At 42.5% G+C, this 23,814-nt stretch overlaps 1 protein-coding gene across 2 annotated transcripts; it reads left to right on the forward strand.

The window, feature by feature from the left end:
* The first annotated feature begins 11,206 nt into the window (after positions 1 to 11,206).
* LOC105751052 (zinc finger protein 260-like) lies at positions 11,207 to 22,424 on the forward strand. Of its 2 annotated transcripts, none has more exons than XM_031943167.1 (5): positions 11,207 to 11,640; positions 13,024 to 13,172; positions 16,542 to 16,668; positions 17,859 to 17,954; positions 20,346 to 22,424. In XM_031943167.1, the coding sequence occupies exons 2-5, from the start codon at positions 13,143 to 13,145 to the stop codon at positions 22,100 to 22,102; spliced, it is 2,010 nt and encodes a 669-aa protein (XP_031799027.1). In that variant the 5' UTR covers positions 11,207 to 11,640; positions 13,024 to 13,142; the 3' UTR covers positions 22,103 to 22,424. The 2 variants fall into 2 exon arrangements, with proteins under 2 accessions (XP_031799027.1, XP_031799028.1); XM_031943168.1 differs by having other exon boundaries at positions 20,350 to 20,465.
* Positions 22,425 to 23,814: the final 1,390 nt, after the last annotated feature.

Below are 23,814 nucleotides of genomic sequence, written 5' to 3' on the forward strand. Positions count from 1 at the left end.
TGAAGGAGGAAAAGCACTAGAAAATGAGAAAACTAATGACAGAGCACTAGAAAAAATGCTGGATTTGGAATCAGAACATTTGAGCCTGAAGTTAATTTCCAGCATTTATTTGAAAAGTGGCTTTTCACATGTCTTTTATTTGGGAGATTGAAAGCTTCTATTCTTTCCCAGGGATAAAGGGAGACAAGGATAATAAATGCCATTTACATAAAGCTTTAAGATTTATTAAACATGTACTAACAACACAGTGAAGTAGCTGGGCTGACCATTAGCGTTTTCCCTTTACAAAAAAGGAAACTGAAACCCAGAGACACTGGACCTGCCCATGCTTGCACAGCAATCACATATAGAATCAACAATCTGGCCCTCCAGATGCTCACCCTATCTGTCCCATAAGGCTGGTGGGATGCCATTGCTTTATAAACGTTCCAAGAAATTGATGAGGACAATACAGCCTCACCCAGAAGAGCATCTACATTCCCTGGGAAAGACTCTGTTCCCACACCCTCTCTTAAGTATGTTCCTTTCGGATGCAAAACTTAAGTTGTTTTGTTTCTGTATAAAAGTAAGCCCGGAGAAAATGTCTTTGCAATTCTTTGACATTGCCCACCAAGTGAACATTTTCTTATCACAGACTTTTGTGTAGCGTTTCTCGCTGTAAACCCGCCCTACCTTGATGTTCTGGAGAACTAGGAGACCTACCCATATTCCTGCCATGATCCATGCCTCATCATTTGCTGGCCCTGTCTGGGGATTTCTTTTTACTGAGGTAAGAAGCCCACCATAATTTCTTCTATGGCAGGGGGTAGCTCTGGTTCCCCGGGCTAAAACCTAGGCTGCTGACAGACTCCAGGAGTCTAGTAGAGGAAATTAGTCACCCATAGGACACTGTGGGGATGAAATCCTGGGTTTTTTTGGACGAATTGTCTTCTTACTGGAGGGTCTTTCATTGACACCTTTCTTGAGAGGTCTAGAAAGGTTACGCTATAGAATTGCAAAGTTGTTTGGGCTTGTGGCAAAAATGGGTCAGTTTTTCTCTTCCATCCCTAGAGATTCTCCATTGGGCTATCTCTTAAGAAATAGGAACAAATTTGGCTTAAAAGACTTAAAATCGAAAAGGTTCATCCATTTTTGTAATTACTGTCTGGCCTGAGTATAAGTTAGACAACCATGAGGCATGGCCAGTTAATGTCTCTATCAATTTCATTACTATTAGAGAATTGGACTTGTTTTGCAAGAAACAAGAGAAATGGATGGAAATTCCTTATATCCAGGACTTCATGGTCCTTTCCCAGAATCCTAAATCACGGTTAACTTGCAGGATGTTGTTGGCTAAGTCTATTGTGGAGGAAATGGAGAAAGAAGATCTTCTGAATGACTCTCTCCTTCCTACTTCTTTGGAGGTGCAGGGAGCGTCTGCCCCGCCTTGTGGTCCTCCGCAGGGCACTCCAAATTTGCCTCCAAAGCCACCTCCTTACCAGACAGAGGACCCAGGATCCCATGCTATCCGACCTTTCCCTCCTTCCCCTCCCCCAGAACCCGACTCTGGGGCTGAGGCATCTGAGCTACTTAGCCCTTCTCAGACAAGAAGCGGCTCTCCCTCCTCCTCCTCCTCCTCCTCCTCCTCCTTCTCCTCCACCACCACCCACCACCACCACCACCACCATCACTCACTCCCTCCACCCCCTCCCCGAGATGGCAAGCAATCCTATATATGTTAAATATGTCACAGTATATCCTAGATACAATATATGTGTGCAGAACCAAACAGTTCTCTTGTTGCACAGGGAGAATTGGATTCAGAAGGTAGAAATAACTCGGGAAGAAAAACAAAAATGCAAACAGTTTACAATCATTTCCCAGTGTTCCTTCTCTGGATGTAGCTACTTCTGTCCATCATCGATCTATTGGAACTGAGTTAGATCTTCTCTTTGTTGAAGATATTGACTTCCATCAGAATACATCCTCATACAGTATCGTTGTTGAAGTATATAATGATCTCCTCTGCCAGAAATTTCTAATCCCACAACTGATGCAATAAGGTTTTTAGGATGGATTCATGATTTAGACATAAAGGGTGATACTAAAAGCAAAATAGGACAACAAGGAATAGTCTGCCTCTAAATGAATGTAAAAAATAATAAAGTAAAAAAAAAATTGAGCTCATTCTTCCTAGGAACTGAGGAGTTGCAGAAGTTAAGTATGCTCCTAGTTTGGAAACTGGGGTATATTTACATTACTGTTCCTCCTCCATCTTTTATAGAAGTTAATTGTTCTTAACTGTTTCAATCATTCCAGGGTGCTAATCACTTGGTCAATTAATGATATAGAAAAGATACCAACTATAAGTGATGATTACTTTTGGGAAGAACATATCTGAATTGTCTTCCTTGTTAAATTATAAGCTTTTTGAGGCTAGGGTTTGTCTCTTGCCTTTTTTGTATCCCTTAACACAGTGCCTGGTGCATATTAAGAGCTTAATAAATACTGATTGAATTGTTGCTTGAGCTTTTGTGGAAAGACATCCCCAAAATGAATTAAAATGAAACCTGAAAAGGGTTACAATAGCAGTGCTTCAGGGTAATGGTTTGCAAATACGAATGAAACTTTGGATATGAATCCCCTACCTTTATATGGGTTATAGCAGTTGCTACAGTTGTGACTGGTCAGCTGATACATTCTCAGCTTTCAAATATTTTTTCTTAGCTCTCAAAGTAAAACTCAGTGCTCAACCAAGTTGTTTTTCTTATGTCTCAAAGTTCAGTTATTTTTGAGATTACTTAGCGATAAACTGGGAAAATATCTTTATATTCAATGGTTTTCATAAAAGTCTCATTTCTAAAATATATAGAGAAATGACTGAAACTTATATGAATTCAAGCAATTGTCCAATTTGAGAGGTGTGTAGTAATACATCAGAGTGTCTTAATTTGCATTTTTCTGATCAATGGTAATTTGAAGCATCTTTTCATATGAATTGAAACAGTTTACCGTGATCAAAATTATCCATTTTTGCATTTGACGATGCTCTATACTTCTTCCTTGGCCATATATTCATTTATGCTTCACATATGAGAGAGGCAGACTATTCCTTGTTGTGCTATTTTGCTTATAGTATGACCCTTTATGTCTAAATCATGAATCCATCCTAAAAACCTTCATTACATCAGTTGTGGGATTAAAAGTTTCTGGTAGAAGGGAGCATAACAGGACTGGAAGCAGACAGCTCAGAACTTTTGCTCTTTCGAAACAAGACATTTATACAACGGGATACTCCAGTACTTCTTCTTTTGGGTCACTTGTTTACATTGGGTGAGTATAGACTGCTATATATGAATATAAAGGGGTGAATCTCAAAATGGACCAGCTCTGGATCCTCAACCCTTTCTCTAAGAGGAATCAATGAACAAGTTTTTCTCCATCTTTATCCCTGATTCCACCCTCCAGAACTTCCAGTTCTCAGAGAAGATGTGATCTCTTATTTTGAACAAAGGGAATCACCATGGATGCTGGACTAATCAGGCCTGAGGAGTTGTCCTCCAGGTGGATGAGGGGAAAGCATGTAGAGGAGGGCTGGGATTAAGAGTGGTTTCAAGTTGTCCTGAGGTAAGGGCAAGGGATGGGGGATTAACACCTGCTTTGGTATTCTTTTTCAGATATTTCTTAGCTGTAGACTCCTGGGCAAATCCTTGAAACTCAATTTTCCCATTTGTAAACTCCATGGCTTTTTATTCTCCCTTCCAGTGATCATCTACCATATGTTCTGAAGTCACTATTTGGGACTTGGGGCATGTCATATTCTTCAAAGTGACAAAAGAGATTAGGTGATCCAAGATGAATTCTGTCTTAGAACATGTTCAACTAAACAATCACCTGCCTGGTACATTTTTCAAAAGACAGAATTTCTTCAGATGTAACTTCATTTTTTTTTCTACCACTAGTAAAGTACCTGTAGACTCTAGGAATCTCTATTAAATGATGAACCAATCTTGCCAACCAATTTCTTTGAGAAACTGCTAGATAGAAAAAGAGTAGAGGAAAAGTTTAAATTCGAAAACACCCTTACCATTTCAGGGAATGGCACTTGGAGGTCTATTTTAACATAAAAGTTGTGCAGGTCCACAATGATTTCATGGTGGGCTCTTCTCTGCATGTGCAGTGACCCTGTTTTTCAAGTAGCCAGTCAACACTGCTGCAAGAAGGAAAGCCCAGGTAACATCTTGACTTGGTGGTTATGGGTAGGACAGGATGTGATTACAAAGTAACCCCTGAATGAGAGAACCACTCTGGGGCATTGAGAGACAGCCACTCAGGTCTTTCCATACCTGTGGCTATTTACATATGAATATCCAACCTTCCTGAAGTTGTGGGAAAAATTTGATGTTAAATTAAGTTTCTGAAAAACTAGTCTGCACTTAGAAGCAGTCAGAGTCTGATATAATCACTGCAATCCCCCAAAGCAGGGTGCTCCTGATCATGACAGTTTAGAATCACTGAAGAATGACAACAGATGAGGTGGCAATATGCACATATCTGTTGTACAAGAGGATAAATATCGTTGGACAATTGTTCACCAACTAAGGTACCCCTGAGAAAGGTTAAGATCAAATTCCTGGATCACTGCCTCAAATTAGGGAAAAGGGATACAAGAGGACCAATAGTAAAACAGGCTTTTCATGTCCATGCAACAAGATGTTGAACTCAAATTACTGAATGAGGGACATATTTTCAAACAAGGATCATTTCATGTATTTTTAAATTATGTTTGTCACAAGGATATTCTCTTTAGAGATTAAGGCCATATAAAGATAGAAATTTAAAAATAAAAGTGTTGATACTCCCAATGAGATATTACATAACATAACAGGAAAATTGAAAGTGAGCATCAGAGAAATTTGTTGTGCTTGCAGGTGGGATAGAAAGTGAAATAAATTGGATGTTTAATTTGTACAGGCAGCACATGGCCTGTATCTATGAAGAAAGGAATGAAATTGCAAGCAAAGCAATGGAAAGATAGAAAGAAGACATAATTTGTTAAGTACTGTGGACAGAGCATGCCCATTCACAGGGGATGAATTCTAGTTGCATCTGCTGGGATTTGAGTCAAGTCACTCAGCTGTTCTGAACTCATGGCCTGACTCGTGCACTCACCAAGAATGAAGGCATTTCCTGTGTTGTAGCAGGTTTATTGTGAACCTCCAATATAATTATGCATGAAGCACATTGTAAATGAAATCACCTTTCAGATGTGAGAGCCAATAGGATTTTCAAAGGATTGGATCTGCCCAATATTTTTCTCTCTGCCTGGGAAAATAGAAAATAATTGAGTTTGTGTTTGATTGTTGAAGGAGGGGTATATAAATATATGTGTGTGTGTCTATCGTGTCAGTATTTGTGTTATTCTTTATTTGCTTGTTTTTCAGAAGGAGAAATCAGACTTAAAAAGAAGGAAAGCACTGCAAAGCTAAGACTTTCTCTAGCAGAAATTCACCAACAAAGATTCATGAGTGATGATAGTGTTAGTGATTTCATTTGGAAATAAAGCTGTCCTAGGCATAAGACAATCCCAACTTGGGATAAGCATTATTACTGGAAATAATGGGGAAAGGCTTTTACAAAAAGAGCTCCTCGTACTGCACATCAAAAAATATATACTGGACAAAACCTTTGTAAAAGCCATCAATGTGAAAAGGTTTTCAGATCCAATGCAAAACATGCAGAACATAAGAAAATTCACATGTGAGAGAAACCTTATGAATATATCCAATGTGGAAAGACTTGTAAAAGGGGGTGGGGTTATCCAACAGTAGAGAAAGCACCCTGGAGAGAACACTTATGAATATAATCAATGTGGAAAGACTTGGACCCAGAAGAATGCTCTTGTTCAACCTCAGAAAATTCACACAGGACAGAAATCTTATGCATGCAATCAGTGCTGAAAGAGTTTTGGAGAAAAGGGAGCTCTTATTGGACATCATATAATGCTGGAGAAACTGAGGCAAGATAGAGATTAGAGAGTTTTTAATATTTTATTAATTGGAAAGTATAATTGACTAGACAGGACTCTCGTCTCAAAGTATCCAGTGACGAATGGGAGAATGCCAAGTCTTTTTATACCTTTTCAAACAAAGAAGGGGAAAGAAGCGGGAAACTTCTTTACACACCCATTTGATTCTATCACGATATGGGGGAGGCTATAAATTGTTACTAAAAGCCAGAGTCAGGATGTCTGAATAAACAGAAGTAAAGATGTCAATGAGGTTATCTGGGATAGTCTTATCTTTTGGAATATTTTAGAGGGGGTAGTGCCATAAATTCTTGAGGGCAGATGGAATTAGGAGTCAGGTAGTCTGATCTCCCCCTCTTCTTGAGTCTCATATTGACAATTTATAACCTTAGAGCAAATGGTACTCAGTCTTAAGGGACCAGAGGGGGGTTTTACAACTAAGGGGACTGAGGCAGAACAGTTAAGAAAACAGAGATAGAACAATTCGGGGAAACTCAGTCAGGTCAGTAAGGGAAACTAGTGTAGGAAAACTGAAATAGAACAGTTCAAAGAAACTGTGGCATAACAGTCAGAGAATCCACACTGGAGAGAAGCCTTATAAATGCAACCAGTGTGGAAAGTTTGTTACTTGAAAGTTGGTTTTATTACACTGAATTGAAACTGGAGAGAAACCATAAGAAAGGAATCAATGGCTATTTAAGATGATGCTTAATAGTTCTCTAGTTCAGTACATATTCTTAGTATTTCCTACAGTTCTACAAGATTCACACCTTTGATAAGAGAGCATATATAAGTTAGACCAACAGACTCCTGCAGCTCCCCAGCTCCTCTGTTCCTATGCAAGGTGCAAGACAAAAGGTGCCCAGGAAGAATGCCCGAGTCAGCAGCTTTCAGGGCCTTTGGTTTCAAGCCCCAGCAGTGTGCAGAACTCCAGGCTTTTGCCAAAGAGTGTCCCAGCCTCAGGGAGGATCCCAGGCTTTGCTGCACAGTTCCAACTCATCCAGGATTCACACAGACCTGGGCATCCATATCTATGTCAACACATGGCTGCCTTGGTCAGCAAAGGGAAGACAAGGGACTGGTGATGACTGGGAGCTTGGGAAGACCCGGGGGAGGGGCTTGAGACAGAATGGGCCTCAGAGGGTTGAGGTAAGCAGCATTACCCCCTCACCCAAGTTGGGGGTGAACAGATTCTTGACACTGCACCCCTTGCTTTCCTGTGACCCACTGATGTGGCAAAGGTCCGAGACACCAAACAGGGCCCTGGGGAATCTGCCCACCAGTGTGATGGCAGACTCAACCAAGATCCTGACGGCCATTGTGGGTATCCCCATGCCACCTGTTGGAGAGGTCTCCTTGCTCATACAGAGGCATGAGGTGCTGCTGTAGTTGGGGCTGGCTCCACACTCAGAGTTTTAAACCCTTCTGCCTTCCCTTCTGGCTGTGGGCTTCAGATGCTATTGACATCGCGTCACTTATTAGTGTCTCCCCTACTGTTGTACAACTGGGCTCATTTAAATCCCTGATTGGCAACTGTTCATGATCTTCAAGCAGTTAATGCTACTGTAATACCCAAGTCCCTGTTGCCCCAACTCCCCACACTCTATTACCCAGTACCACCCTGGGCCAGTCACTTTAGGGAAATGTAACTCAGCAGCAGCTGCTTTTCAGTCTCACTTGTCCCAAAAATTTGCTTTTACAGGAAGGGCTGGTCATGCCCCAGATTTCCTTTGCAGGAATTCACTAAGTAACCATCTATTTCTCACAGATATTACAACAGAACATGACCTCTTACATTTTCAGGACTCAGTCCTCCTCCAGTGTGTTGATGATCTCCTTTGTTCCTGCTCCCAAGACATTTCTGTTAGGGATGCTATGGACCTGCTGAGGGGTTTAGCAGCAAGAGGCCACAAGGTACCTAGGAACAAACCCCAGTTTCCCTCCCTCTGGAAAGGTCCAAGGATACCCTACCTCTGGCCTTTACCCCAGACTGGTCCATGTTAAAGGGAGGACTCAGCTTTCTGCTCCCACCCCAAACATTGGCTCTGTGCCTTCCTGGGTCTGGCAGGATCCCTGACTTCTCAGCTTTGCCAATGAACTTTATGGACGCCTAAAAATTCCTGTCCTGAGTGTTTGGCTTTTCCCCATAAGCTCAAAACTCCTTGGATTCTTGAAGTCTGCCTTCCAACACTCATGAAATTCAGGCCTCCCCAGCTATTCTCTCTCATCAGTTTTATTTGTCTCTGAGAAATAAGGGAACACACTTGGTTGATTTGCACAGAAACAGGGTGAAAGTTTCTGTGCCATGGGGTACTACAATAAAGCTTTGAATGATAAGGTAAAGGCCTCCCAGGCTGCCTCCAAGCAGCAGAGGCCACAGCAGCCCTAGTCTCCACCATTCAAGACATTGTCTCAATTCTCCCTAAATGGCTCCTTTCCCTATGCTGCTGACACTCCACACTGCTATGAATTCGACCCCCTCTCAGCACTGTCCTTGAGCAGGCGAGCCACCCTGGAAGGGACCATCAGACATGGAAACATAATCAGCCCAGCCCCCTTCTTATGTGAGAATCTGAGGATGGGCTTCAGACTGTGAAAGTTATCTGGATGTCTTACTGTCTCCCTGGGAGGACCTGAAGGGAACCCCCTCAGAGGGAGCCGACTATGACCAGGATCTGATGCATCTGCCCCAGAAGTGAGGAAGGAGGTTTGGTCACTGCTTAGGGCATCACCCCTGCCACAGAAGTGCCTCAGATTTCATCACTCTCAGATGGCCATTCAGGCCAACAAGCTGAACTCAGGGTAGTAGCCAGGCTGGTCAGTTAAGAAAAGACAAAGGATGAATATCTGCACCCAGAGCAGGTAGCCCTGACTTTAGGGTGCTAGGGAAACATTAGGACCTCCTCCTCAGGACAATCCATTAAAAACCAAAAACAGGGATCTCAAATATGACTTTATTGCTTCTCCAGGCCATGGCAGTAAGGATAATTCCTGGGCACAGCTGAGAAAACCTGCATGACCAAGCAAATGATTGCTCTGACCAAACAAGTGAACCAGTGGTGGTAACTCTCCAGATGCTGGAAGGCAAACCTTCTAGAGCAGAAGTCTCCATGGAACTTAGGTTTGCCCCAAAAGTACAAACTTTAACTTATCCATCTCAACATGGAGGTGTAAGGGAAAAGTTGCCACTGCCCAAAAGAGAATGCATATCACAAAGCAAGAAAAGCTTCCAAAGGAGGCGTGTAAACTTCTTAGGAATACAATGGATCCGATGTTCTCCCTAAGAACTTGTTTGTCCCTCCATTATACCTGTCTTCATTCAGGCACTGAGGACCCAATAAGTTGGAAGGACTAGCCCAAAAATACTGGTGAGGGAGGGTTCCTAGGGCTGCTGTCACCGCCTGTGAGATGAGTTCCAGCTGCCCCAAGCACCATGTATCCAAGCCTCTGAGGCCAGCTGGGGGCCACTTTCCTCTCCCAGATGTTCCCTTTCAAACCTGACAGAAGGACCTTCATTCAATTGCCAGCTGCCCGTGGTTCCAAATATGCTTTGGGGATGGTCTGTATACTTTCCCGCTGGGTGGCAAAGTTCCCCTCATATTGCCACAGCCTCTGGGCTAGCAAAAATCCTCTTAGAAAAAAATCATCTCAGACCCACATGGGACAAAATGTGGCAGCTCTTTGTGCAGTCATAAAGAACTGGAAAATAAGTAGATGTCTATCGATTGGGGAATGGAGGAACAACTTGTGGTTCATGAAAGCAATGAAATGTTATTGCTCTGTAAAAATAAGGAATGGGCTGGTTTGGGAAAGGCCTGGAGTTAACCGACCTGACACTGATACAAACAAGCAGAACCAGAAGTACATTGTACACAGTAACAGTCAGAACGGGCGATGACAAACTATAATAGCCTTGGTCCTTCTCAGACGTTCAGGGATGCAAAGCAATCCCAACAGACTTTGCACGGAAAATGCCATCTGCATCCACACAGAGAACTACGGAGACTGAATGTAAATCAACACATGCCATGTTTTCTACTTTTTTTCTTTTTGTTTTTTAATCTCTTCAATGATTTTGCACTTTTACTCTCCATTTTGTCTCCCAAAAACATTCATGAAGCCATGTGTATTAAGGATAAATAAATTTACTAGGGAAAAAAGAGAAAAACCATTCCATGATGTAGGGTTCTTAAAGAAATACATAGTAATAGATGGGCCATTTTACAAGATCTTCATTACATAAGGTGATTTCACCCTGGTCAGTTAGCACAAACATTGTGCTTTTCACCCCCAGTCATCAAGGATGGCTTAAAACCTCCCTTATTAAATTCCTGAAAGAGCTAGGTCAGAGGAAGGTAGGTTCTTATGAGATGATATCAGGACTCCTAATACCCCTGTACCCATGGAGGGGAAGCCTAGCAACTTAATGCTCCCTCCTGCAGAACTCTATTGTGTTGGCTTAGACAATGTCAGAGATTTAGCCACTTGTCTCTCAGTCCCATTCTTTATAAATGTCAACCGAGGCTGAGCTCCTAATCCAGCCCTGTGATTGGGTCTGCTGGAATCTCTGAAAGCCTTCCTTGGAGCCATGGTGGAAAGGTCCCTTTGAAGTCCTGCTCACCACTCCCACTGCAGCCAGACTCAAGGTGGTGTACTTGTGGTGCCACCTGCCACATCCTAAATGGGCAATACCACCTGCCTGATGGCAGAACCTAGAGCACACCACTGGATTTCCAAGGTCAGGTCACCATGAGGTTGTGTAATCCCAATAGGTGGTCCTGCTCCCAAACTCCTGAACCTCTCCAGGCTGAGAAGCCAGCTGTCCTGGTCTGCTTCACAGAACAGTAGCTAGTGCCCCCTATTATTTCCATCCTCATTCTCACAGTACCAAAGTAATCCTTAGAGGAAAAACTACCCATGTGAAAAAGGCCACAGTAACCCAGAACTAATGTTCTCAGGAACAGGTTTTACAGTCCCTGGCATTGCAGACCCTTTCTTGGAGGCTCCATTAGACTCAGGGTCTCTCTAGAAACTCACGTGTCTCTGCATCCCGGGCATAACCAGCAAAATGTGCCGAGGACCTGAGTGTGATTGGAGGAAAGGGCTCAGGCATGCTGAGGGAGGGATGGGGCTGGGCAAGGGATGGGGCTGGGCAATTGGCACCAGGAAGACCCACCCAGACTATCCGGAAACAGGAAGTCTGCACTGGGATCACTGTGCTTTCCCCGCCTCCTTTGCTTTCCAGTTCCTTTTGACTTCCCTGTTGTATAAACTGCTCTCCCTTCCCTGGGAGTTCTGTTTTGTCCCTGTTTTTTCCTGCGAGTTCCTCCTGTCTCTCCTTTTTTCCCCTTTGGAGCTCAGTTCTCTCCCCCTTTAACCTCCGGGAGCTCAGCTCTCTCTCCATTTCCTCCTGGTAGCTCGGGTCTCTTTCTCCCTTTCCTCCGGAGAGCTCAGGGCTCTCCCCGGTTTTCCCGGAGCTCCTCGGATCTCTCCCCTTTTCCCCCCTGGGATTCCAGATCCCTTCCTCTTCCCTGCCTCCCCTTTCCCCCGGCGTGCTCAGGGCTCTCCGTTTTTCCCCTGGAGCTGAGATCTCTCGGCATTCCTGCACCCAGGCCTGTGCTTGCAGCCCCCAGGTAGGTCTGAGCCAGCATGCTCCGTATTTCCCGACTCCCACTGGCTGCCCTGGCCTTTGGGTCTCCTCCTTTGACCTTGGGGTACATGACCTCCAGGGCTACCAGGAGCACACCTTTCTCCCAAGGCTGCCTGTAGGATGAGCCCTCCAACCCTTAACCTTTTCCAGACTCTGAATCACTTCCCAAACTTGCCCAGATTTCCCGTTGGGTCTCACTTTCCCAGACTTCAGGCTGTCCATAATTTCAGCCTTCTGATCAGGCCGCAGCTATCGCATCTCCCCATCCCATCTCTTCCTTAGAGATTCTGCTGTCCTGCCTTACTGCTGCCTAAGCCCTACCAGAAGGTCCCAGCATTCCTCCCCAACTCCTAGGTAGACCTCAGCACATAGTCTTCCTTCCTTCCTAGGCCCCGCCGTCCCCCACTTCTCACCCCACTGGCCCTGACGTCCATGACCTCCTTTGGTCTGGCTTTCCTCCCTGACCCTGGCCCTGTTCTCCAAACCTCCTGCTTCCCTGGCCCCTCTTCTCTCTGAGCCCTCAGAGTTCAATGCAAGACTGAATTTTGTCTCCAAGGCTCAGGCTCACCTGCTCATTTCCTGGGGTTTCCATTCCAGAGCCCTCCCCGTCCTCCACCTCCCACTTTTGCTCCCTCTTCCCCAAAGCAGCCAGTCTGTTGTCCAGAATAATGTGTGTGTTATTTGGGTGGAGGGGAGGCAGGGAGGCAGAGGACACTGTGGGGTGGGAGGGGGAGAGCTCTGACTCAGGAGCCATGGAGGCTGAAGGTCTCTCATTTGGGATCCCAAACACCCTTGTACTACTATGGGTGAGGTACGATGGAGAGAGGAGGGAGAAAAGAAGTAAAAGGAGGGGAGCAGTTTTCAGACAACCTCCCTTTCCAATCCTGACCTTGTTGGCATTGTTCTGTAGGGTGCAGTCTCTCCCCCAGGGGCAGGGCCAGGCCTTTGTAACTCCTGGAGGACCTCACACTCCACCAGGAATCCCTGTAGGCTTCCCTCTTGCTGAGAAAAGGAGGCAAAAGTCCTCTCCTCCTCTGGGATGCTTTTCCCTCTCCAGCTTCTTCTGGTAACCTAGGACTGGCCCAGGAATTTGGTCAAACGCAGACAGCAAAAGTGGGGTCAATTTAGAACAGTTTTACTGTCAGGGCCCCCAATAGCCTTCTCCCAGGCCATGAAATCAAAGGCAGTCAGCCTGGGATCAGGATGAGGGGAAGTGGGGCTTTTCTATGCAGAGAAAAAGAAGGGAAGGGACTGTCCTGTGGACTCTTGGCTTTCTCTGGGTTTTCAGAGATACTTAAAATTAAACCCCGCCATGGTTAGCTGTGACCTTTGCTAGGAAGAGCTTTGGCTGTTGTCACTTTTGTAGGCCCCTCAAGTGTGGGAGCAGCAGGACCCTGCAATAAAGACCAGGTGCCAAAGGGAGGAACTTGAGAAAAAGGAGTCATTCTGGGTGTTTGCTACCTCCACAGGGAGCCTGGAGAGGGAATGGGCCCTGGGAGCCTCGGACCTCCTCAGGTAAGTACAGTCCATCCCCAGACCTGACCAACATCAGCAGTCACAGTCATTTCCCTAGACATGGAGGACAGGCTGTGGAGCTGTATGGGTCATTTCTGTACAAAAACAGGGGAACCCAATAGTAATACTGCCCTGCCCAACTGCATATGTGGACCCTTGGCATCTTAGGACCCGAAGTACAGACAGATATACACACGCACACACACACCTCCCACTTCCCCTTTTGTTTCTACCTTCTTCCTCATTATAAGGGACTAACAAGGTCCACTACTTTATCATGAATCTCCATTCCAGAGGGAGTAGGTCTGCTCTCCTTGGGCCTGCTCAGTACCCTTCCCCACCCAAAGTTTCTCCCCCCTCCTCTAGGTTACCTCTGCCATGTTCCCCTGAAGCTCCTAGAAAACCCTTCAAGCAAAGTGTGTCGTGTTCAAGTCGGGAGCCAAGCCTTGATGCTTCCCCAGCCCTTCTCCTGGTCATCAGAGCAGAAACTATCCTTCTGAGCTGCTCCTGTCCTCGTGCCTCAGGTCCCCCAAGCCTTCCCAGATCTCCCTGAAACCCTTCCTTTGACCATTCCTTGGCTCCGGCCAATAAGCACTGAGAAAGGCCATGGGTGAAAGCTCAGCAGGTCTAGTTCACAGAGCTCTGGGCCATCCCGCTGCTCTGGGGCTTCTAAGACCTGCCCTGGCACAGGAACTGATCTCTCCTGTCTAAAAGAGGCTGCTGGGATTCCCGTCCTCACCTCTGTCGTTCCTGGGCCCCAAAGTACTATTCCAACTGTTTCTTTTGCTGGTTTAACTTAAGCTGCCCTGTGACCATGAGAACAACTGGAGAAAAAGAAGGATTAAGAGTCACATTAGTGTGTTATGGCACTCTAGGTTCTTGGATGTTATTATTGCTCGAGGCTGCAGCAGGCCCTGGGTTGACCTGGAAGAATATAAATGAAAGAACTGACTCAAGTCCATTCACTGGGGATTAAACTGCATTTCTCCCTTCATCTGCCTATGTCCTGGGCATTCTTCCTTCCTTTGACTAGATGACTGAGGCTCAGATGTCCCCCTTGCTTGTAGAGCTTTCTAGTGGAGGACCCTCTTTGCCAGAGACAACATTTCTTAGATCTTCTTTCTCTCCACCCCCTTCTCCTCTTTCCAGTCTCTGCTTAAGATCAACCAGACATAACAGACCCCCTCCCTGCTCTACTCTACTTTGATTCCCTCTGTGAGCCCAAATAGGAATCAGAGGGAACACATGTCACTCACTATGACTGTATATATTTTGAGTCCCTGAGGGCTAGTTCATTCTGGATTCTTTTTTGTATTTCTCCTCATGGGTCTCAACTTAGAAAGTTTTCTACATTTATGGGCTTTTCCTTAGGAATACATGGAAGGACTTTCATTAAATGTGCTTTTCCCCTGAAAGCATTCCATTTGGTTTTGCTTCATGATTTCCTCTTGGCCATAAGGTCAGCTCCTTTGCCTTCTGTCATATCCTGTGCCAAATTCTCTGCCCCTTAATGAAAGTTGCTGCCAAATTATATCTGGTCCTAATCGTGGCTCCTTGGTACTTGAATTGTGCTGGACTTTCTTTCTGGAGGCCTGCAGGCTTTTTCTTATTGACTTGGCAGCTCTGCATTTTGGTGATGGTTTCCTGGGAATTTTCCTTCTGAAATCTCTTTCAGGAAGCTGATGTTGTTCAAGGTAGATGCAGAAAGAAATCTGAGAATTTTTCTCTAGGCCATCAGGAGCTCTATTCATATGAAAGCATACAGGCCAGTCATAGGAGAGGCCACCAGGGCTCCCAAAGGAGGGTCCCCATTTTACCTTTGCAATTTGCTGTTTCAGTGACTCTCTTACATTTTTTATGCTGATTTTATGCTCTCTTACATCCCATCATACTAAGGGTTTTCTCCACTTTTTGAATCATTTCAAAGAAGTCATTTCTGTGTTTGTCATTTTTTTAAATATCCAATTTATCTACATCTATTTCCCCTCTAATTTTAATATCTCATTATTTGCACTTATTTCCAGTTTTTCACTTTTTTTATCTAAAACTTTTTGAATGCATATTCAGTTAAACATTTCTCTCTCTCTCTCTCTTTTTTTTTTTTTTTTAAACATTCTTAATGTGTGAGAATATGTCTATTCCTCCCCTCCCCCCCAAGGCCTGCTTCAGCTGAACACTAGAAATTTTGGGATATGGTTTTATTAATCATTTTCATTTTCCTTTACAAACTTATCATTTCTAAGATTTGTCCTCTGACTCAGGTAAATCTCCTTTTAGCTTTGTATTTTTTGTTGGTCATCTTTGAACCCATTTTCATTCTTATTTCTTTAGGTAATAAAAGAGTATAATGATTATTTCTGACTTTTTTCATCTGGGCAGAGGATCCGTATCCCAATGGTTAAATTTTGTAAAAGTTTGTGTTGAAAAGAAATATGCATATTCCTCTGTTGTCCCACTTAGAAGATGCCCTAAGTCTTTTATTTCAAGTTTCTCTAGACATTTGTTCATCCCTTCTACTTTATCTCAGTCTGCATTTCTTCATCCCCTTTTTCCTCTTAGTTATCTTGTAGATTCTCCTCCTTCTCATCCTGTTCATTAGTTTTCTACTTTTGTCCATTTTTCTTTCCCTTTCTAACAAGTATTTCTCTCCTTGTCCTCATTGTCCACCTTCCTTGACTGTTTTCCCTAGATTTCTGTTCTCTGTCCCATAGCTCCTCTGCTCACAGGGTTTTTTTTCCTTGACACTTCATGCAGTGAAATGCTCCAAGGTCCCCATTCAGGGCTGTGCTGTAGGAGCTTTCTGCAAGTGCTTGGAGACCAACTGCACAGATGCTTCCTTTTCTAAACCCTGTTGTCTACAAGTGAAATGATAGAATAAAAGAAATAAACTGTGAAATGCTCCTTACACATATACTAGGAAAAGTTCAGGGAAGCTATTCCTAGCTTGACGCAAAAGTGTTAAATTCACAATGATGATTCTCTTTGGTAAAAGGTGGCTTCTTTAGGAAAAGAGTTTATAGATAAAAGGAAGAGGTAAAACAGGCACAAGGACTGGGAAACAGGAAATAGGATGAGCAGTAGGGATACCAATGAAGAGCATGGAAGAATTCATAAAGGGAATATACCCTCTTGCCTAAAGATCTTATTCTGTAATAAGTCGCTTCTCAGCTTTATGTCAACAGATCCAAAATTCAATCAGTATCTTAATGACCAGGGGTTCAAGAGTTTACCCTGACTGTCAGAAAGCCTATGACCTTTGGGCAAATCCCTTCTTTGTGTTTCAGTTTCTTCCTGTAAATTGGAAGGGGTTGAACTCATTCCTTCTGAAGGATCTTTCAGCCCCACATCTTCTGACATTTGATGCTGCAGGAGGTTGTGACATTCAAGGATGTGGCTGTGGACTTCACCCAGGAGGAGTGGGGGCTCTTGGACCCATCTCAGAAGGAGCTGTTCAAGGAGGTCATGGTGGAGAACGCCTGGAACCTGCTCTCCTTGGGTAAGGGCACCTCTCCTGATAATTGCAAGTCTGCAATCAAAGGGAATATCCTCATTGACCAGTGTGCAGGCTTTGGGGTGGGTGAAGGAAGGCAAAGGGCTGGTCTTGTATTGTATGACAGGGCCTGGGAATGTCCTGTGTTGTTCCTGAAGCTCTCTCTTACCCATTCCTAGGTCAAAGATTAAATCAGAGGAAGCATCTCAAACATGGAATTAATAGCCTCTATCTGGACACGAATTTTAACCATTAAAGCGCTGAAAACTGCTCAGCCTTTCCTTTTCCTTTTCCTGTCAACTCCTTCCTTTTTCAGATGAGTCCAGTATTTGCAATATTATTCTTTGTAGCAAGCGTCAGTTTGTAGCCAAAGCACCTGCTTCTCCCTCATATGGGAAGTTTCTCCTTAATCTGCCTTTGGTTCTCTCTCATAGTCCAGTAGAAGGGGTGGGAAAGGAATAGAAGGGAATAAGCATTTATTTCTACCTGTGTTTGCCAGGGGCTGTGCCATATGCTTTCTTTACAAATAGTAACAATACTGTTTAAGAACAACTTCCAGCAAATAAGTTATCTTGATGATTCGAAGGACTGATATTCATGACAAAGAACAAATAAAGAAAGATGATATTTGCATCCAGATAAATAGGAATATGGATAACCTAATTTTACATTTCTATGCAACTGCAGCCATTTCTAGGCTGAGTACAGGCAAATGGAAGGAGAAAAATGTACTTGATAATTTCCTTTTCTATTTGAAAGGAATAGCAAGTTGTGCATTGTGGATTTACAGTTTCATGTGCAATCACCTTTTTATTGAACTACATTACTGAAATGCTTGTTTATAAGTTAAAAGTACAACAAAATATTATGTCCTTTTAACCTCATCTTAACATTTCAAGTCAGGTGACATTGTTATCCCCATTTCAGAGTTGAGGAAACAGGAAAACAATCAGAATTTCATTGACTTACCCAGAGGTACACAGTTAGCAACCCAGGTTTGGGATCAGAAGTTTCTGCCAGAAAGGAGTCTCACTGAATAGGAGGGCACATCCTGCCTTAGGTGACTTGCTTTATAAGTCCCATTGTCTGAGTATTGACTGATACGTCTGAACATCAGGGGCTGAATTTCAGCTTGGAGCAGCTCTGCTTAAGTGACCAACTTCTCTTTATCTTCTCTTACTGATTTCCATGCCCAGGGCTTCCAGTTTCTAGAGAAGAGGCGATCTCTTATTTTGAGCAGAGGGAAGCACTGTGGATGCCGGAGCAAGAAGGCCTGAGGAGCTGCTCTCCAGGTGAGTGAGGTGAAAGCAGGGATATGAGAGCTGTGCTTACAAGAGGCTTCTGGGAGTTACCCTGAAGTAAATGTGACTTTGGGGAGAAAAGTCAGACTTGGAATTCTGTGTTGGCTATTTCTTGGCAGCCGTGTCCAGGGCTTGTCAGTGAATCTGGTTGTCCGCTCCAAAAAATGAGTGGGTCCCACTCCAAGTCCCTGTAAGGCCACTGCTCATCTGTCATCCTGTAAGAAGTCCTTGTTTGGGATTTGGTGCAATGGAACTCTTCTGAATGTGCCTAAAGGGATTAGGTTTGGGCCATGAGCCATTTCTTAGAACTTCTTCTAGTCAGAAAATAATTAGGGGCCTGCTACATGGCAGTCTTTGGCTAAACACCGGGAACACAAAGAGATGTGAGGGACATCGCCTGTCCTGATGGAGGTCACAGAGTGGCGAGGCAGACAATACATCAGTGATTGTGGAGAGACCCACTGTGCATTAGATGAACTGAAAAATTTAGTGCCCCAGTGCATCATTAACTGGTAAGGGTCATGATGGTTTAAGAAGGAAAACATAACTGGGCAGAAAAGAGCCAAAGTGAAATAAGTATTTATACAGCCCTGTGTGCCATGCTCTGCATTGTCTTATTTCATCCTCATGAGAACCAGAGGACTTAGGTGCTATTACTATGTCCATTTTACAGATAAAGAAACTGAATCTAACACAGGTCCTATCACTTGAATTGCAAGGTTCTGAGGTGGGATTAAAACCCTGGGCTTCTTGATTCAAGGCCCTAACCCACATTCTATCCACTGTAACTGTATTCTGACTTTGAAACAGATATGATGAACATGGTCTTATATGTATGATGTAGAAAAAAAAATTGGACAAGTTCTCGTGGAGACTTGGAAATTCATTTTTTTCTACTCTAGCCAGTCAAAAGCCATTGCTAATTACTTTAAAAAAAAAAAAAAAAAGGATTTATATTTACGTTGGCTCATGAGAAATGTTTCCCTAAATGACTCAAGTTGTACATATATTGTTTTTAGCACATCTTGCTCTGGCAATTAGAGTTTGGATGAGATGAGGTTACTAGCTAAGCCAGGAGGGAGAGAACTACTCTAGTCCAGGGAGAGACAGCCCCTGAGGGACTTTGCAGGCCTGTGGCCATTTGTACATGAGTGTTCAACCTTCCTGAAATGCTGGGAACAATCTGGTGCCAGGTTGAGAAACCAGAAGAATCTGTTGCACTTAGAAGCAATTAGAGTTTGATGGACTCAAGACACAGTCCTCCACAGCCGTGTACTGGTGGTAATGATAGTCTGAAATCACTGCAGAAAGACTCGTAAAGGTGGAAATGTGCCCATCCATGTGATCCCAGAGCACAGCTCCCTTTAGAACCAAATCAGACATTTATTCACCACTTTAGGTGTCACTAAGACATTTTGGGGTCAGATCCCTTGGATCTTTTTCTTAATCGTTTAAGGGAAAGGGATTTTAAAAGGGAAAGGACTACAGTACTGCAGCCGCACTACCCTTCCATATCTCAGGATGATGAACTCAATTTTCTGTTTGAGGCATTCTCAGAGGTGGATAATTTCATGCCTTTAAAAAAAAAATGTACCTTAGGATATGCAGAGGGCACATAATGATAATTTTTAAGAAAGAAATAACTGATAGGTATCTCAAAAAAAAATGGGTCAGAACAAAATCACTTCTACCTCAGGTAAATACAAAAAAAAAAAAACAAAAACAAAAACAACTGTCTTAGGCTTCTGAATATTATCTCAGATAATGTAATAGAAAAAAAATGAATTGAAAGTGATCAGCATGGAAATTTGTTAATACTTACAAACAGGACAGATCATGAAACAATTTGAGTATTTCCTATATATGCACTAGATGTCATTTCTATGAAAAAGAGGCAAAGCGCAGATAATGAAATGGAAGGGGGAAAATTGAGAGTGGAGATGATTGTCACAACTGTATGTAAAGCATGCCCATTCACAGGGTGTAAATTCTAGTCTCAGCAGCTGGGATTTGGGCCGAGTCACTCAGCCATTCTAAGCCGGTGACCACCTGAGTTGTGCACCTAAGGAGAATGAAGGCACTCTCTGTGTTGTCACAGGTTTATTATGAGATTCCACTGTAATTGTGCATGAAACTCCTTAGAATGAAATTCCTCACTTTTGGGATGTGAACTAATGGGACTTAAAATGATTGGTTCTGCCCATTTTAGATTTTTTCTTTGCCTAGGAAACAGAAAATAACTGAAGTTCTCTTCCGCTGATGGAGAGAAGGGAATATAAATATATGTGAGTGGTGTGTGTGTGTGTGTGTGTGTGTGTGTGTGTGCGCATCATAATTATGTTTGCTTTATTGTTTGCTCTTTTCTTTCTTTTTTTTTTTTTGGAAGGAGAAATCAGAGTGAAATGAAAGAAACTCCTGCAGAGCTAAGCCATTCTGTGGTAGAAACTCCCAAGCAGTGGTTCATGGGTGATGGATCCTGTGACTTTACTTGGATGAAAAGCTGTGCAACACATGAGAGAATCCATTTTAGAGAGAGAAATTGTGAATGTACCGAATGTGGAAAAGGTTTTATAAAAAAGGAAAATCTTATTCGACAATTAGGAATCCACACAGGAGAGAAATCTTATGAATGTAACCAATGTGGAAAAACTTTTACAAATAGAACATTTCTTAGTTTACATCAGAAAACCCACACTGCAGTGCAGCCTTGTGAATGTAACCAGTGTGGAAAAAGATTTAGACAAAAAGGTGATCTTATTAGACATCAGAGAATCCACACTGGAGAAAAACCTTATGAATGTAACCAGTGTGGAAAGGCTTTTACAGAAAATGGAGCTCTTATTAGACATCAAAGAATCCACACTGGAGAGAAACCTTATGAATGTAACAAGTGTGGAAAGGCTTTTAGAAGCAAAGAAGGTCTCATTGGCCATCAGAGAATCCACACAGGAGAGAAACCTTGTGAATGTAAACAGTGTGGAAAAAGATTTAGACAAAAGAGTGATCTCATTAGACATCAGAGAATCCATGCTGGAGAAAAACCTTATGAATGTAACCAATGTGGAAAGTCTTTTAGAGACAAGGGAGGACTCAGTGGTCATCAGAGAATCCACACTGGAGAGAAACCTTATAAATGTAACCAGTGTGGAAAATGGTTTATAAAAAAGAGAACTCTTCTTTTACATCAGAGAATCCACACTGGCGAGAAACCTTATGAATGCAACCAGTGTAGAAAGGCTTTTATAGAAAATGGAGCTCTTATTAGACATCAAAGAATCCACACTGGAGAGAAACCTTATGAATGTAACCAATGTGGAAAGGCTTTTAGAAGCAAGGGATGTCTCATTGGTCATCAGAGAATCCACACTGGAGAGAAACCTTATGAATGTAACCAGTGTGGAAAAAGTTTTCTAAAAAAGGGAGCTCTTCTTTTACATCAGAGAATCCACACTGGAGAGAAACCTTATGAATGCAACCAGTGTGGAAAGGCTTTTATAGAAAACGGAGCTCTTATTAGACACCTAAGAATCCACACAGGAGAGAAACCTTTTGAATGTAACCAGTGTAGAAAGGCCTTTAGAGACAAGCGAGCTCTTACTGTACATGAGAGAATCCACACTGGAGAGAAACCTTATAAATGTAACCAATGTGAAAAGGCTTTTAGAGACAAGAGAGCTCTTACTGTACATCAGAGAATCCACATCGGAGAGAAACCTTATGAATGTAACCAATGTGGAAAGGGTTTTAGAAACAAGCGAGCTCTTGCTGTACATCAGAGAATCCACACTGGAGAGAAACCTTATGGATGTAACCAATGTGGAAACTCATTTGGAAGCAAGGGAAATCTTACTAGACATCAAAGAATCCACACTGGAGAGAAACCTTATGCATGTAACCAGTGTGGAAAGGATTTTAGAAAAAAGGATTCTCTTATTTTCCATCAGAGAATCCACACTGGAGAGAAGCCTTATGAATGTAACCAGTGTGGAAAGGCTTTTAGAAGTAAGAAAGGTCTCATTGATCATCAGAAAATCCACACTGGAGAGAAACCTTTTGAATGTAATCAATGTGGAAAGGGTTTTAAAAGCAAGAGAGGTCTTACTGGACATCAAATGATGCATACTGAAGAGAAGCCTTAGGAATGTAACCAATGTGGAAAGGCTTTTGGGGGAAACCTGGGATGCTAATGTATTATTGGTGGGATTATGAACGGATCCAATCATTCTGTCAAGCAATGTGGAACTATGCCCAACGACTATCAAAAGGTACATATCCTTTGCTCTAGCAATGTTTCTCCTGGGCTTATTTGCCAAAGAGATCCTAAAGGAGTAAAAGGGACCCACAGGTGCAGAAATGTTTCTCCAGCCGTATTTGTAGTGGCAAGAAATTGGAAATTGAGTGGATGCCCATCAGCTGGGAAATACTGAATAAGTTATAGCACATTAATGTTGTGGAATATTATTACTCTATAAGGAGTGATCAGCAAGATGATTCCACAGAGGCCTGGAGCCACCTACATGAACTGATGCAAAGTGACGTGAGTAGAACCAGGAGATCATCATACATGGCAACAACAAAATTATATGATGATCAGTTTAGATAGATCAGTTCTGATAGTGGTTCTTGTCAACAATGATGTGATTCAGGTCAGTTCCAATGATTTTTTGAAGAAGAGGGCCATCTAGGCTAAAGAGAGGACTGGGAACTCAGTGTGGAACACAACGCAACATTTTTACTCCTTTTGTTGTTATTTGCTTGCATTATTGTTCTTTCTCATTTTTTCCCTTTTGATTTGATTTTTCTTGTACAGCAAGATAATTGTATAAATATGTATGCATATATTGGATTTAAGATATATATTTTACAATGTTTAATATATATTGGATTACTTACCATGTAGTTGAGGGGGTGGGGAGAAGTAAGGTTTTACAAGAGTCAGTGTTGAGAAATCCATGCATATGTTTTGAAAATAAAAAACTATACATTTCCACTCTTTCTGTTACATTTTTGTTTTCCTTCTAAGGTTTATTTTCCTTTTTAGATCTGATTTTTCTTGTGCAGCAAGATAATTGCATAAATATGGTTACATATATTGTATGTAACATATACTTTAACATATTTAACATGTATTGGACTACCTGCCATCTAGGGGAGGGGGTGGAAGGAGGAGAAAAATTGGAACAGAAGGTTTTGCAAGGGTCGGTCTTGAAAAATTATCCATGCATATGTTTTAAACAAAAAGCTTTAACAACAATTAAAAGAAAATTAAAAAGCTACAAAATTATCAATTAAAAAAATCAAAAGTGAGTTCTTACTAGGAACCAGATAATTCACACTGAAGAGAAATCTTATTAATGTCAGCACTGGAGAAATGCTTTTTGAAATGAGGAATCACTCTACATCGGTGACTCCCCACTAAAGAGACACTTTATGAATCAACTATGATACACTTAACTATTCTCAGCAATACGATGCTCTAAGACAATTCCAAAAGACTCAAAATGGAAAATGCTATCCATGTGCATCGAGAGAACTACAATCTGAATGGAGATCCAAGCATTATATTGTTTACTTCTTTTTCTTTTTTTTTCCTCATGGCTTTTACCTTGTGTTAGGATTTTTCTTTCCCAACATGAGTAATGTGGAAAATGTTTATCATGATTGTATCTGCATAATCTGTCATCATTGTGCTTGGAGTTTTGGGAAGGGGACATGGATATGGAGGAAGAATAACATTTTGGAACTCCAAATATTACAATGCTAAAAGTTGAAAACTATTAACATGTAACTGTAAAAAATATTAAGTGAAAAAAAAAAGGAATCATTGCACTAAAAATTAGTAAAAACCGGA

This window comes from Sarcophilus harrisii, chromosome 6, assembly GCF_902635505.1.
Source record: "Sarcophilus harrisii chromosome 6, mSarHar1.11, whole genome shotgun sequence".
In the NCBI taxonomy this organism is placed as follows: domain Eukaryota; kingdom Metazoa; phylum Chordata; class Mammalia; order Dasyuromorphia; family Dasyuridae; genus Sarcophilus; species Sarcophilus harrisii.

Bases quoted from the DNA above. Each gene is read 5' to 3' on its own strand.
- LOC105751052 (XM_031943167.1), top strand. From the start codon at position 13,143: ATGGGCCCTGGGAGCCTCGGACCTCCTCAG. The intron at 16,669-17,858 runs GTAAGGGCACCT...TTCCATGCCCAG, and splicing joins CTGGAACCTGCTCTCCTTGG to GGCTTCCAGTTTCTAGAGAA. The intron at 17,955-20,345 runs GTGAGTGAGGTG...TTTTTTTTTTTG, and splicing joins CCTGAGGAGCTGCTCTCCAG to GAAGGAGAAATCAGAGTGAA.